The sequence below is a fragment of the Amphiura filiformis genome, chromosome 1, assembly GCF_039555335.1.
Source record: "Amphiura filiformis chromosome 1, Afil_fr2py, whole genome shotgun sequence".
Taxonomy (NCBI): Eukaryota; Metazoa; Echinodermata; class Ophiuroidea; order Amphilepidida; family Amphiuridae; genus Amphiura; species Amphiura filiformis.
The window spans coordinates 46,700,171-46,716,867 of NC_092628.1; the positions used below are offsets into that span (position 1 = coordinate 46,700,171).

General features: G+C 37.7%; 1 protein-coding gene across 1 annotated transcript in view; it reads left to right on the forward strand.

The window, feature by feature from the left end:
- The window catches only part of LOC140147929 (DNA-directed RNA polymerase I subunit RPA1-like), a 41,444-nt gene that overhangs the window by 4,813 nt on the left and 19,934 nt on the right, over nt 1–16,697 (forward strand). The window contains 15 exon segments of the mRNA XM_072169727.1: nt 1,743–1,971; nt 3,550–3,822; nt 5,583–5,731; nt 6,735–6,938; nt 8,191–8,331; nt 9,302–9,522; nt 9,808–9,940; nt 10,893–10,976; nt 11,791–11,929; nt 12,627–12,741; nt 13,308–13,500; nt 14,172–14,342; nt 15,080–15,199; nt 15,484–15,614; nt 16,071–16,236. Of these exon segments, the coding sequence (XP_072025828.1) occupies nt 1,743–1,971; nt 3,550–3,822; nt 5,583–5,731; nt 6,735–6,938; nt 8,191–8,331; nt 9,302–9,522; nt 9,808–9,940; nt 10,893–10,976; nt 11,791–11,929; nt 12,627–12,741; nt 13,308–13,500; nt 14,172–14,342; nt 15,080–15,199; nt 15,484–15,614; nt 16,071–16,236 (2,469 nt within the window).

A 16,697-nucleotide genomic window follows, 5' to 3' on the forward strand; every position in this document is an offset into this window, starting at 1 on the left:
AGTTCAGGTGAGTAGACTGATGGTTACCTACACTGCCCTGGACACATGGGTCATATCAGGATGCCATTGCCAGTATTCAATCCATTGTTCTTCAGACTTGTAGTTCAGGTGAGTAGACTGATGGTTACCTACACTGCCCTGGACACATGGGTCATATCAGGATGCCATTGCCAGTATTCAATCCATTGTTCTTCAGACTTGTAGTTCAGGTGAGTAGACTGATGGTTACCTACACTGCCCTGGACACATGGGTCATATCAGGATGCCATTGCCAGTATTCAATCCATTGTTCTTCAGACTTGTAGTTCAGGTGAGTAGACTGATGGTTACCTACACTGCCCTGGACACATGGGTCATATCAGGATGCCATTACCAGTATTCAATCCATTGTTCTTCAGACTTGTAGTTCAGGTGAGTAGACTGATGGTTACCTACACTGCCCTGGACACATGGGTCATATCAGGATGCCATTGCCAGTATTCAATCCATTGTTCTTCAGACTTGTAGTTCAGGTGAGTTGGCTGATGATGAGATGCAAGCCTTATATGTAGGCCTATTGGATAAGCAGTTGCAGGGCAAAACAAAACATCCTCTTTGTTCATTTTCTCTCTTTATTCATTCCTTCTTTCCTTGATGGTTTGATATTCAGGGAAGGTTAATATCCTGCATTCAAACCCTACACCTATAAGAATGTGCTTTGGTTATACTGTATTGTTGTTGCTTGAAATTCCAGCAACAAAAAGTTTCTGTGTAGTCCTACATCATGTAGGCCTATTTTGTACATATAGATAATGGTTTATGCCTGTTAAGGACATGTTGATGGTTATTCATCATAAATTTTAGTATTCTCACAGAGAATGTTTTTTTTACTCAACTGCTATTTAATTTCTGGACCTGTGTTAAATTGTATTATATCCTTCATTAATATATTCTCGTTCGTTAATTGGTTAAACGAGTATCATGTGACCAAAAATAGTTTTGCTATTTTACAAAACAGTCAAAAAGCCGATTGATGAGGGAACGAGGTACTATTCAAAGTACTATCTCCCGGAAATAGTTTTACTATCTCCTCTGAGCGCCAGTATGACATCATATCCGCGTCAGCAGTTCCTAGTGGTCCGTAACTCGCCACATACGCGGGATAGCACAGCCGGTTCTGGGGTATTAATGTGTCGCAAGTCATGTTGTCTTAGCAACTAAAATACGGCGGTTTCATGCCATAATCTGAGTTACATCAGGATTAGTATCTTAATATTGACGGCAAAATACTGACAGAGAACATGGTTACTCGTTTCACGGAGATATATGAGAGGTTACAACATTTTCACGGTAAGCTTTAGCCACTCAACTATGTGCGTGTTTTGTGCATGTAGGCATACGTGCATTCAATCAAAACAAAGCGAGGCCAGTCTAGCCTTGACTAGGCCTAGCCTAGATTTATACCGAGGCCTATGACTATGATAAAGGCCTTGCGTTTCTAATAGTTTAACCAATTAATGAACAAAGAATATATTAATGAAGGATATAAAACAAATATTTACTGCTCTTAATTCGGGATCTGGTGGAATCTATTGGTCCCCTCGGTGAACTGGAGACCGTGAGCCTACTATTTTCCCTCGACCTGGCGGTCTCGGGAAAATAGTAGGCTCACGGTCTCCAGTTCACCTCGGGGACAATAGATTCCACCAGATCCCTCATGAGCAGTAAATATTTGTATACTATTGAATTTGTCATCTTTATAGCTCTTGCGTGGATCATGCCTTAATTGTCATCATCTCCTCGCCCCGAGATGGACCATAAAACTCATCCTCAGCCAAGTAGAATGCCTTGACAACGGTCTCATGGCAACAGCTATAGACTTGATGGACTATGCCAGGCAATCGCTGGGCGAGAGTAAGGAGAACAATGCTAGTTTGTTTGCAGAACAGACGGAGGAAAAGCTGAGAGAGATCGTAGCAGATGCTTTGCGAGGTTTGTTGAATGTTGTCAATTGTGCTATTCAAGTTGAAAGCCATACATCCCCTGTGGAAGACATGGCCTTAATCTCCCACATAGGGGGTGTAGATTTCAAATGGAGTCACCCATTCAGGTAAACCCCATTTGAAATTCACACTCACTGTGTGGGAGATTAAGGTCATGTTCTCCATAGGTTGTGTAAGGATTTCAACTGGAATAGCCCATTACATCACATATATATATGACACAATATGACCCAATTGAACAGTAAGGCCTCAAAAAAAATTGTTTGATTGGCGTAACCCGACCGACCCTAAAATTAGGCCTGACCCTAGAGTTTAAAAATTATTTTTTTTACAGGTATAGAGGCAAAAATAAGAATCAAAAATTATTAAAAAACATATATGAAAATGGACTTGAAAAGTTCATAATTTAGCAACCAAGTGTGCCAGGGATTTCAAGCTTAGGTTAATCTTTGGTCTGAGTGGATCAAATTGTGTCACGTATAAAAATAGAGACTAAGGGAAAGAATAATGTAATAAATAATTCTTATCACTCTTGCCAATTTGTACAAGACTACATAAATAGCTTTTTAAAATCACAATTGTGCACATAACCTCTACATGTATATTTTTTTTTTCACTGTCAAATTTGTGCATAAAGCAGAAGAAGAAAAAAAGTGTGGTTCCAAACATGCAATAAAAATAGAAATTCCTGTAGCACATTAGTTTTTTTAGCCTAGAACTTAAGACAACTGGTAATTTTGAGCCCACATGAGCAAAATAAATGTTGAGAAAACTTTCATTTTGCCATACTTTGCGTGTATCAACATTGAATTTCAGAATTTTTTCTGGTGAGAATCAAGTGAGAATATGTTTGAGGGTCTAATTCTTGCAAACTAAGTTTAGGATAGGGCTGCTAAGAATACGCAATTGCGTTATTTGCGGCACATTTTGCATAAATCCGCGAAAAAAAAAATTAAAAATCGCAAAAAATAATTATTTTATTTTAGATTTTGCGTATTTGGGGGGAAATCACAGATTTTTGTGTTTTTTGGAAAATCGGGGTACGTTTGTGGCCTCCAAAATCACATATTCTTAGCAGCCCTAGTTTAGGAAAATCATTGCAGGAATCCATTCTCTGATTCTTGTCGAATTTGAGGCCCTGCAGTTCTTATATCAGTTTGCTCATTTATAGCTTTTTACAGATTCCTTGTTTTCAATCCTTGCCATTTTATGTAACAAGGAGTACGATATTATACAGAGATGTAACTTTTCAGGAAATTCCTGGAATTCCGGAAATTGGCCCATATAATAGAAATTCCTGAATTGTAAATTATTTTTTTACATTCCCAGAATTGGATGATGATATTTTGTCATAAAAAGGGCAAACATTTTTTTAGTGGGGTGATATTCCGTAGCCTATTCCTCGGACAAGCTCCCTAAATGTTTGATGCCAAGCTTGTCCACCTAGCCAAAGGCCAGTTCAATTTTCAAGAAATTTACCAACACCTCTGTTACATCTCTTATTGTACAATGTGGTATATGATATGACCCAATTTGCAATAAAACTGTTTGTTTCTTATTTCTCTAGAAAAAAATACTAGAAATATTGACAGTAGCCATACCCATGTCAAGCATGTTGTAGAATGCAGACGTCAGCTCATCCAGGACTTCATTCGCAAGCATTTTGTCAGCAGAGGGCGCAAGTGCCAGCTATGCCACACCCTCTTACGTGACCTGCGTCCAGAGCACAACATTCGCATTCTGACCAAGATACCAGGGAAGAAAGGCGCCCCCATGCAGATGGTGTATGTGTCGCCAGAGGATGCCAAGCAGCATTTGAGGAAACTGATGAAGAATGAAGGTGAGAGGAAGAGCTAAGCACCGGATAAAAACGCGATTTTGGAAGCCAAAAACGCACCACGATATTCCAAAAAACGCAAAAAAACGCGATTTCCCGAAAAAAACGCAAAAAAAAAATTTAATTTTTAATTTTTTTTAGAAGTTGTAGACCCTAAATTACTTGTAATTGAAGGTTGGCACCTCCGAAATACTGCTACATAAAAAAAAAAAAAAAAAAAAAAAGATTTAAAAATTCTGAGATTTTTTTTTTTTTCAAAACTGGATAAATTTGTACATTTTAATTACTTTTGCTTCTATTGAACAGCTAGCAATGCATGTTAATTCAATATGTCCCTGGCTGTTCAATAGAAGCAACAGTAATTAAAATGTACAAATTTATCCAGTTTTGAAGAGCAAAATTAGTCTCGTAGTAGCGGAGGAGACTAGTTCTAACAAAATGTAACGAAATGACAAATGTTTTTTGTACTTGGTTTAAAAAATCACCAAAATTGCTTACTGCACCTCCAGGCTTACAAGAGTAGGTTCAATCTATGGAGATGCAAACATGAAGATAGCATTTCAAATCTCACTTACTCCCCATTCCAGAAAAATACAGCGTTAATATTTTGGAATAAAAAAAATATGATCTTGTTTTTAGGGATGGGTTATTCCGTTTATTTTCCTACACGTTTAACGTATTAACACACATTGATCCAGCCCCGTCTGGTGGCAAGATTTCATGAATATACGATAGGTGCAGTGCACCTCACAAAACCCGAATTTCTAACAGAATATGTTAGTACCAATGGCGCCGTACATAAGGTAAAATTCGCGAAGTCAGAAACTATGCATTTCGACGTATTAGTGATAACTAATGAATGTTTTGAGCAAGTTTCATGTAAATTATTAAAGCCTTCTTCAGATTTTGTTACTTTCAACTGCATTAGCATTAGAAAATGGAAAATTGAAGGTTGAAAATGACTTGCGTGTTACATGTTTACCCCAATTGCTAAACGTTTAACGGATCGTGCATGCGTTTACGGTACATGCGTTTAACGTTCCCATGCCTACTTGTTTTGCCAAATGAAACATAGGTAAATCTTAATCCTTTAGTTAGTCCTAACTGGCAATAAAAGTTAAAATTCACTATTTGGCCAAATTTATGAATTAAGGGCCAAAAACATGCATTTTTAGGGTGTTTTTCACGTGCTGTGACAATCAAGTCTAAAGACTTGTACAAAATCTAATTTCAATTTATGCATTCTAATATTTGGAAAAGACATGTTTCATTCTTATAACCAATCATTTGATTAAAGTAACACAAAAAAGTGACAATTTGAGCAAAATTTTGGCATATACTCAAGATTTTGATTGCTTAGACTTGTTCCAAGTCTTTGATTTTTGTGACTCAATTGTCAGAAAACAGGCCGAAAATGCATGTTTTGGCTCTTTTTGCAGTAAATTAGTGAAATAGTGATCTCCAGTTAGTACTAGATGAATGATTAGGATTGAGCTATGTTTCACTTTGCAGAACTTGATAATATTTTTTTAATCCCAAAAAATTAGTGCTGTATTTTACTGGAATAGGGGTAGTAGAGAGTTGCTGCATAGGGTTGAAATGAGGCCTGCCTAGGATGGCCTAGACATTTATCACATGGTAACCATGCGTAAGTTACTTCCATGATTTAGTCAGCTAAAATGCTTTCAATGTTACGAATTTACGATATTATATGACATTGTATTTTTAATTTTAAACCATGCTTGTATATTCTTATCATTCAGATCAAATTCTTAGATGCCTATTTGGAGTTCTCAATTTAGAGCAGCCTCCACCGTCAACATCAGATGAAGATGCTGATGGTGCCTCTCGACATCCTACAGATGTGTTTTTTCTTGATTCATTGCCAGTCATTCCATCCAAATTTAGACCAGTAAGTTGAAGTGATTGTTACCTTAGATCACTTTCAGAAGTTTGGTCTGTCGGTTGGTCGGGAAAAATTTTATTTTTCTTATATCTTTTTTTTTTCAAGTACCAAAAGTATAATGTGAAGTACTTGTTTGTATGTAAAACACTCAATGACCACAGAATTTCCACCAAAGCTAAATTCAAGGTAAACCCTACTTTATTTGCATGTACATGTCTGGCAGATTTAAAATACTGCATTTTTAAGTTCAACAATATTTTACCTGTGTAGACCCTGAGGATGATACAGTCCAACCTCTTTTATCCGGCCATGATGGGACCAAGCATTGTCCGGATAAGTGAAAAATCCGGATAAGTGAATTACATGTAATTCTGTATTGAAAGTTCCAAGGACTGAAATTGTGACAACAAAAGATTGGGCTAATATGGGATAATAGCACTAAAAGATGGCTTTAGAGTGCTTTGTGCAATATAGATGTCATTCTAAGCATTCAGAGCATGGAATTAAGGTGTTAAATCATCAAAAACATGTTTTCCTCTGAAAATTTCACAGCCGGATAACAGAGAGATCCATATAAAAGAGGTCCGGATAAGAGAGGTTGGACTGTAATACGAAATATCAGAACCCTTAGCCAGGTACGACTAGATGGGTGGAAACATGCAGGAATTGGTATTTACAACATTTCTTTTATATCTTCAATTTTCAGGCAACATTTTTGGGAAAATTGTAAAAAAAAGTTTAAAAAAGTTAACATTTGCCAAATGCAATAGTAATATATATATGTTGGTTTTTCTTGTCAATTCTGTGATTCCAATTCTGTGATCCCACCTTAATCCTCAACATTGATTGTTGTGCGTTAGATTTGAAATCCAATTTACAGACTCTGTTTTGTGCATTGTTTTGCGTAATGTTGTTTACTTGCCTATTTTTGTTTCAGTTTGTCCCATTTTGGTGTTGAATCCTATAGCTGTGTCTGTAGTTTTCTTTTTCTTTTCCTTGCACTCAACAGATTTCAGCAGTTGGCATGACAAAGTATGAGAACCCACAGACAGCCAATCTGAGTAAAGTACTACAGGACTGTCTTGTATTACAACAACTTCTTATTGTACTGGGAAAGTCTTCCAGAGAGAGGGAGGAAGGGAGAGATGGTGAAAAACAGAGTCATGGAGAGGAAGGCGGGGAGGATAGGCAGCAACAAGCAGGTGTGGATAAGGTAAGATGGGAGGTATTGAAAGTCCTGGTGGAGAAGGTATCAAGTTTGGTTTGGGTAGGTAGGTAGGTGCTACCAGAATATGTTAGAAGTACACCCAGCACTATACAAATTTTCCCATCAGTGTACCTGAACTGGCCTGATCTGCCTACTCGTAGAGAAGTACTTTTAATCAGGTTATTGGGGGTCACCTTGCCATCCCAACTCGAAATATCCTGCGCCCAGTCCAACGGTTTACTAAACTGACTTCACCTACTACAAGAAACTTCACACCAATATCAGCAAATAAAAAGAGCTATAAACAATTATTCCTGCCAAAAACACTGGTCGATTGGAATAATCTGCCAAAAGAAATCACAATCATTGAAGAAAGACAAAAGTTCAAATCAGCCTTCCAACAACCTTTTTAACAGTTATATGAGAGGAATAGCAAGAAATATACGCGCCCACCGAAGCTTGCTTAATAGCTGTTAGGCAGTATTCATCAAGGCAAGACCAACATTTACAATTTTTACCAAATTTACTTAAATTTTTGGACAAAATTTCAATTTTGTTACTACAATAAAGCAAAATTGAGCAATTTGTCTGCAAAACGTTGGGAACGTTAAAAACAAAACAACGTCCATGTATCATGATTGACCTTGAAAAGGGGGTCATTGATATAACAGATGTCTGAAAATGTGACTCATATTTATGGTACATCCCATCTGTACTGAGTAAAAGGGATGTCATCATGAAAAAGAGGACGGACAGGGAAAAGATGAGGATCTAAAGAGGAGAATATCATTGGAGAACAAGATGTTGGTTAAGTGTTGGGGGAATTTATGGAGTGTAGAAGTGAGGTTCATTGGATAAAAACAGACTGCATCTTAAGTATGACAAGAGAATAAGTGGGCAGGAAGGAGGTTTTGGTGTAAAGATCAGGGGTTTCATTAACTGCTATTATCATTATGGATTGAAAACCTAGACGTTTGTGGGAGACAAATGATAGGAAGCTGGTCAAGTTTTCTCTGTGTCTCTCTCTCTCTAACAAAACCAACAACAAAAACACACACCAAACCACCATGACCACCGTACATAAGTAAGAGTGTATGGTATGTGAAATACAAGTTCCACTACAATATTGTTTATTATTTTATTGTATCTTATTAATGAAATTTATGACTGATTCTCAAAACTAAAAATGTATCTTGTTTTTTAAATATATTTTGAACAATTGGACCATTATTATTTACCCAATATTGTTTTATTGTAGAGTATACTAGCTTCAGTGCCTGGCAAGACTGAGGCAGATAAACTACAGAATACATGGAGCATGTTACAGACCCATATCAACTGTGTTATGGACAGTGATCTGGATAAGTTAACCCAAGACAAATATCCAGGGATCAAACAGGTATGTGTATGATATGTGGTATTTTTACTTGCATGGGCTATTCCATTTGAAGACCACACTACCCCTGTGGAAGATTTAGCTTAAGTCTTCCACAGAGGGAGTATGAGTTTTGAATAGGATAGACAGTTGGGTAACTTATATTTGAAATACTCATTCCAGTTGTGGACGATATGGGTAAAACCATTATACAGAGGGAGTATGGGTTTCAAAATGATTAACCCTGACCAATTACATTTGAAAAACATACTCCCCTGTGGAAGATATTTCCAGAATCTTCCACAGGGGTAGTGTGGATTTTAAATGGAATAGCCCATTGGGATCATTATGCTGTAGTTGTACAGTTTTATGCCAATGCGTTGTCAGAGAAAATGCTATTTTCTGACTGCAATACTTTGCAAATAAACACAGCACAAACAGAAAGTCCTCACTTCAATGTCCCGTTATAAATCTAAACCTGTTCATGTTATGAAAATTTGACTGATAGGGTTGTGTGCAAATTCTTGTTAGCGCCAATTTGATACCACATCTTCTGCCAAAAGCTGTAAATTGACAAAGATTGAGAAGGTTTTTTGAAATTTGATGCATTTTTAAAAGTTGCAAATCAAAACGATCACATGGTCAAAAATACTAGGCGTAGTCAAGCTTGCTTGCCCGCTATGAGCCCCTGTTGACTGTATCCCAAGTGACCATACAAAGCGTGGTTTATTCCTGGTGTTGTTTTGGCTCCATGTGAGCACCCCAGTACCACTATGGAGGTATGTACGCATGCCTGCCCACTGACCTGGTAGTCTTCCAAAATCATGATGATATAAACAATGGCGACCTACATGACGAGCCGTTGTTGCAACTGTCCTGGGTTTGTTTATACATGCAGTCACTTTGTGTTTTGCGAGGGGCATTATATCTCCTATACATACTTTTGTTTCAGCAATTACTAACATTTCTTTGTTATCCTAATTCTATGTTCCAGCTGCTTGAGCGTAAAGATGGCCTCTTTCGCAAACACATGATGGGCAAGCGTGTCAACTACGCAGCCCGTTCTGTGATCTCTCCCGATCCATATGTCAACACTGACGAGATTGGTATTCCAAACGTGATCGCAACCAGACTAACATATCCGCAACCGGTGACAGAATGGAATGTGAAGGAGCTGAGAGAAGCTGTCATGAACGGACCAGATATACATCCAGGGTAGGTCAAATGTCATGCTTATTTGGTATGAACTGTGGCTGATTAGATTGGTCTGTCTGCTTAATTCAAGTTGTGAAAAGAGGGATTCCCCCTCCCATCGTAAAGCTTAAAGTTATATAATTCAGTGGTATTACAATAGGCTGGACTTGCATAATAGTCATCGTCACTTAGAAACCTGCAAGCATTAATGAGGATGGAAGGAATTAAGAAGAACAGTTGAAGCAATAAGTTTGGTGAATTATCTTTTTGTTTCCATTGTTCAATTATTCTTGTCTTTTTTTGCAGTGCCTTGTCTGTAGAGAATGAAGATGGTACAGTTGTCAAGCTAAAATCATGGGAGCCATCACAAAGAGAGGCTGTTGCTAAGCAACTTTTGGCTCCTAAAAATCTACAGATGGCAGCTTTTGGACAGAAGAAGGTAATGGAGCATGCATGCATGACTTACCAAACTATGTGTGTTGGTGGGGGGGGGGTGTACATATGTGATGCGATCCAACAAAATCAGTCAGAACTCAGAAATATTAAATTTTCATTTCCCTACAGAATAGTGAAAAGCATTTTACAAAGCTACATTTGCAGAAAACCTCATTGAAATTGAACAACCAGTTCCAAAGATATAAGCAATTAAAGAATTTCCAAAACAAGATGAAACAAAAGAAAATCTTAAAATCAATACTTCCAAGTTCTGACTGATTTTGCTTGATCGTGTCACATATGTGTTCACCTTGAAATGTGGACATGAGCATTTAAATAAAAGGACCTCTGTTGTGGGTGTAAAACCTGGCCTCAGTTTCTTGTGAAATGTTTAATGTAAAAATTACACAGTGATGTAAGTTTTAAACATGTGTGTCCTCAGATTAGGGGTGTAAGAATCAAGGATTATAGATGTTCACAGGGAATTTGGGTGTTTGTGTGTGTGTGTGTGTGGGGGGGGGTGTTTGATGTGTGTGAGTGAGGTGCATATGTGTTTACTGACAAACGAGGACAGGTACATGAAATTTCACATTTAAACTGTGGACCACTCTGCAAAGGGGGACTGTCCTCGGTTTCGAAGGTCTGCAAACGACCACAATTGCAGGTATAATGCATTTGTGAGATACGTCCTCTATTGTGCATTGAATATACTGTCTGCGGTTGCTAGGTAAAATTGCATCTTGCACACATACACATAAAAAATGTTAAAAAATGTCCTCGGTATGTTGATTGAATGCGGAATCAGATGTCCGCATGTGCATAGTCCTAAACTTTGTCCACGTTTAGAGGCGAACACCTGTAGGGGTGTACAGGTGTGGGTGTGACTTGTTTCTTAATTGTGATGTCACAGATACCATGGATGTCCATACTTATAATTTATGCTTTCTTTATCACAGGTACATAGACATCTTAAGACAGGTGATATGGTCTTATTGAATCGTCAGCCAACCTTACACAAACCCAGTATTATGGCTCACAAGGTATGTTTATGTTGTCTTTCAATTTCACAGCATTTGAGTCTAATTTGATTAGACCATAACAAGGGGTGACCATGTCATACTATGGTTAGAGGTAAAATATTTCTTTTTACCTGTGTCAAAGTTTGAATAGGCAACTAAACTACACGGTGGCTCAGTGGTTACGGCCTTGGACTCATAAACTGAGAGCTTGCTCGACGTGCGTTGGTTCGAGTCCCCGCCACACCACCGTGTTGCACCCTTGGGCAAGGCGCTTTGCCTCGCTTGCCTCACCCCACCCAGGTGTAATGGGAAGCTGTTAGGGATAGTCACAGTCATTGTACTGATGAACCCTGCGCCAACTGTAGTTATAATCATAATCCTCGCATCGGCATCTCATTTGCTGAACAAGCTGCATAACATTGCGAGACCAAGGCATGACCAAGTATGTTTTCATACGATAATCAGGAACAACAGTAGGGCAGTGCTGAAGGACCTATAAATACAAGAAAAACAATAATATTGTCTAAGAAATATATAGTATTGTCACTTGTTATATTTTTCATATAGTGCAGCTGAACACTGAGAGTCCTATTATCAGTAATGTTTAGTTTACTTAGGATGATTACCCAACTTCGACTGATGAAAGTTGATGAGTATAATGTTATTTGCAATTGGTGAAACCTTGTTACAACAATCTCTGCTTGTGTACTGTATGTGTCAGGTTTGAATCCCACCAGGAGAGAAGAAGAGTATTTGTAGCAGTCTTTAAGTGCAGGTATCTTGACAAAGGCAAGAAATCTTGTAACAATATTGTCATGTGTAATGTACTTGTCAGGTGCGCATCCTACCGGGAGAGAAGACCCTTCGTCTTCACTACTCCGCCTGCAAGACATACAATGCTGACTTTGATGGTGATGAGATGAATGTACACTTTCCTCAGAATGAGATTGGTAGAGCCGAAGCTATGATAATTGGTAAGTCAGAGCAAAATTAGGCCGAATAATGACGTGTTCAGGTGCTTGGTTACAGCCTGAATAAATGCTATCTATTGGGCAATTTTAGTTGAAATTCATACACCCTTTATGGAAGACATGACCTTAATCTCCCACACAGGGGGTGTAGATTTCTAATGGAGTCATCCATTCAGGTAACTTCATTTGAAATTCACACTCCCTGTGTAGGAGATTAAGGAAATGTCTTCTTTATTGGGATGTATGGATTACAACTGTAACTGTAACTGACGTTGGGTTGGCTATTCAAGTTGAAATCCAAACACCCCTATATGGAAGATTTGAGTCACCCATTCAGGTTATCCCATTTGAAATTCACACTCCCTGTGTCGAAGATTCAGGTTGTTTCTTCCATGTGGGTTGTATGGATTTCAACTGGAATAGCGAGCCCAATGTCAGTTACAGGCTGCTAGAATAGCACTTAACAGGAAAAGATTAGGCCTATATCATTTGGGGCTACATACGCAAACCTTTGTACTACTGAAACTTTAAGGCGTCATTATACTTTGGCTTGGTTGGTATTTTCTTAGGTTTTAGGGGGGGGGGGGTATTCTTGTATCATACTCCATGCCCTCCAATATTATATAATTATGTCACTGCCATAATTATAACTGATATTGGCAATGTCTCAACACATGCATGATATGTTTTTTATTTTCAGCCAATACAAGTGAGCAGTACTTAGTGCCTAAAGATGGAACACCACTCGGTGGACTTATTCAAGATCACATGGTTGCTGGTGTACGGATGACTGTCAGAGGGCGCTTGTTCAACAGGTATGTGCATGTGGATAGATTGACTGAATTTTAACATCGTTGGTGTCGCGCGTAAACAAAAATATTTGACCAATTTTGACAAATTAGTCTAAAAGTTTAATGCTATCAAGCAATAACTATTGTAAATCTGTTCGGGTGCAAGAGTGCACCCACTGTGAGGACTGTTTTTGAATACTTTTATGTGATCAACAGTTAAAATACATAGCCAAAATACATAAAGTAGACTACCCTGTTGGCCACCGTCGTCTGCATGCAGAATTCATTTTTACTAGACTTAAATATAACCAAAATGTCATGATTATGATTGCAATTTTGGTGTTAAAATTTGAGTAAAGGCTCATGGCAAGTTATTGCCCAACTTAGTGTGAATAAAAAGTTTGAAAATTCAACCCAAATGATCAACTTTGACTGATATCTTAACTAGTTTTTACAAATGTAATCAAGACTTAAGACTCCACCAACGAAAGGACTTTTGTTTATAGGACATCATCAAACTATTGGTTTGCTCCCTTATATTAAGTGAAAAAATAGCTGTGTAATGGATGTTTTATTACTATTCTGAACAGATCTGAATATCAGCAGTTAGTATTTTGTGCCTTAAACGACAAGCAAGGTCCTGTGAAGCTGTTACCACCATGTATCCTTAAACCAGTGACAAAGTGGTCTGGCAAGCAAGTGTTTTCTACCGTGCTACTCAATGTGATACCCGAGACTTCTGCACCGCTCAACTTCAAGGGCAAGTCCAAGATTAATAACAAGGTAAAATCATAAAACATTCATGAAAAAATAGCATTTTGCTTTATTTTATTTTTAAAGGTAGCAGTCAAAGAAAATTATGAAACATTCCTTGAAGTCATACGACTTGTGATATGGGAAAATAGCATTTTGATTTACGGTAAAGGTAAAGTCAAAAGGTAAAGTCGTGCTGGGGAGCAATGCGTACATGTGGAAGTACCCATCTCTTTGTCCTCTGCATTTGGGTCAGACTCCCCCTGAATTAACTTGTACCCATTTATACACCTGGGTGGATAGAGGCAATAGAGGTTATGAGCCTTGTCTTAGGGCACAACATGACAGCACCACTGCCGGGGTTTGAACTCATAACGTTCTGATTAGAATATGACTTTAAATTCAAATTCTATAGAAATTTCAATTGAATGAACACGGCTGTACGCGATCCAGCCACGAACATATTTCAAAATACAACACGAACGCACGACCTGGGATACACCCTAACCAATCACGAAAGAGTTTTATTCACTTCTGTGTTACGCTCACGCTGCGTATTGTACTCAAAAAGTCATCACGCTATGTCAGGCTGTGTTCATTCAATTGAAATTTCTAGTATAGTTAGTTATCTCATGTTTTTGGAGTGCAGCAATGTTTTTAGAGCCATGTTCATATATTTCTTGTTTTTGCCTTCTTTGCAGTCATGGACTAAAGGTATACCTGAAGGATCTTATGCAGGAGGAACTCCCCTAAGAAATATTGATATGTCAGAAGCTGAAGTGATTGTTCACAAGGGAGAGTTACTGTGTGGCGTGTTAGACAAAGCTAACTATGGAAACACACCGTATGGTTTGGTACACTGCTGTTATGAGGTATGATAAAAGTTAATATAGTTCATTATTATGTCTTGCTTGTTGCTTACATATGTGATGTGATCAAGCAAAATCAGTCTGAAGTTGATCATATAAAATTTTCAGTTTCATATTGGATTGTAACAAGCATTTGCAAAGCTACATTTTGGAGAAAACCCTATTGAAATTGGGCAATCAGTTCAAAGATATGAGCAGTTAAAGAGTTTTTAAAACAATATGAAACAAAAGGAAATATTTCCTTTGTTTGGCTATATCTTAATATCAGTGTTTCCAACTTCCGACTGATTTTGCTTGATCACATCACATATATTTTCATAGATATTTAGATCTTTAAGACTGAGTAGATGTTTATCAAAGTTAATTGAACAGGTTACCCCAAAGAATTTGATTTCTGTATTTACAAGTATTTTGTTGTTTTTTTACTCCATATGTTTGCCTTGATATCAATTTCAAATTTGTCACCTTTGGCCTCCATTGACTGGATCGTGTCACATATATAAAATGTGTATTTAAAATATTTCAATTCCAAATTGGTAACTTAATAATAATATGATTAATGTCAAGTAGCATTTGAGCTGGCTTGAAGTTGAACATCAAGATTGCAACACTAAGAAGTACCATCTTTGTTACTTTCCATAAGCAAAGTTTGTTATTCTATTCCACCAATAAAAATGTCAGAATTACTTCACTTATTAATTAAAGTTCATGTTTTTGTAACTTTTTTTGTGTTCCTGCAGTTATATGGTGGTCAGATAGCAGTACAACTTCTCAGCTGTTTGGGTCGACTTTTCACTACATTCCTGCAACAAATAGCTGGGTTTACACTAGGTGTGGAAGACATCATTGTCACACAAAATGTAAGCAAATTTGTCAGAATTATGCATTTTGTAGTACATTATTCAGGGATTTTTGTACTGTACACTTTTTTCAGACTCTGGTAAATTGACAAAAGCTTTCTGCAGTCACACATTATGCAGTGTACACTCAGTGTTGTGCCCAGCTGCGTACGCGACATTCTATATAGATTCACAATATTATGAGTCTTGCTACTTACATAGATTGAACAATAGGTGGTATGACAGACCTCAGGCTTGAATTTTGATGAAATATTTCTTCATTGTTACTCTCTTTCTTTCCCCAGGCTGATTCAAAAAGAAGAAAACTGATGCGCCGGGCGTCCAAGTCTGGTTCCGATGTTGTAGCAGGTGCCTTGGGCGTGGAGGATCAGACTGATTTAGATGCAATGAAAGAAAGATATGAAGAAGCTCATAGGTAAGTCTACAAATATACTAACTATGATGTTTTCATGGTATTACAGTGGATGGGGTTTTTTAGGATGACTTCTTTCAGCCACCTAGTGGTCTTGTCAGCTTCTCTGTCGATAACTTTTTTAGTCCTCCCAATTGATTGTATTATTGGTAGAAGCAACATGATCTGTTATAGCTGACTTGGGAATGTAAAAGACACTCTAAACAAGGACAGGAGGGCCTATTCACTCAATAATATCTTTGACCAACCCATCACGCCCTCTCCAGCAGTTCATGTTGCCTATCAATGGAAGCAGTCAGATGTGATGGGTTGCCATTCTAATGAAACCACTTTAGAAATGGTTAAAACATCACTAAAATATGAATCTAATATTTTAATATTTCTTGGAATTGTACAAATTTAATATATATTTTAACTTATAAAGCTCAATGTTATGCTATTTATGTGTTTTCTTACCAGGAAATCTGAAGACAATGAAATGCAAGATATAGATGTACAGATGAAAGCAAAGACTGATTTCTACACCAATAAAATCAGCAATGTGTGTCTGGGAGAAGGGTTGCATAAACAATTCCCTGAAAATAACCTGCAACTCATGGTTATCTCTGGTGCTAAAGGATCTATGGTAAGAAGTCATAGCTAGGAGTCATCAAAATTTCAAGCGCTCACATTTTTTTGAAAATTTGATTTGTTTAGGTTTGACAATCAGGTTGGCAAAGGACAGCATATATTGGTTTTCTGCACTTTCCCCTTTTCTGCACTTTCCCATATGTTTGATGTCCCCCAGACTAAGAGAAGAATAATTGGTTCTTGGGATGAAGGGTGGTATATAAGGTATCAACACCAAGGATAACAACATGTGTCTATCAGAAGGCAGACAAGAACATTCCTGGGGGATAATGCAACTGAAGATATCGCTGGTGCTAAAGGAGACATACAAAGGGTTCCCAGGCATGAACTATTCCAGTTGAAATTCATACACCCCCATGGAAGACATGACCTTAATTTTTCACACAGAGGATGTAGATTTCAAGTGGGGTCATCCACTTAGGTAACACCATTTGAAATTCACACTCCCTGTGTGGA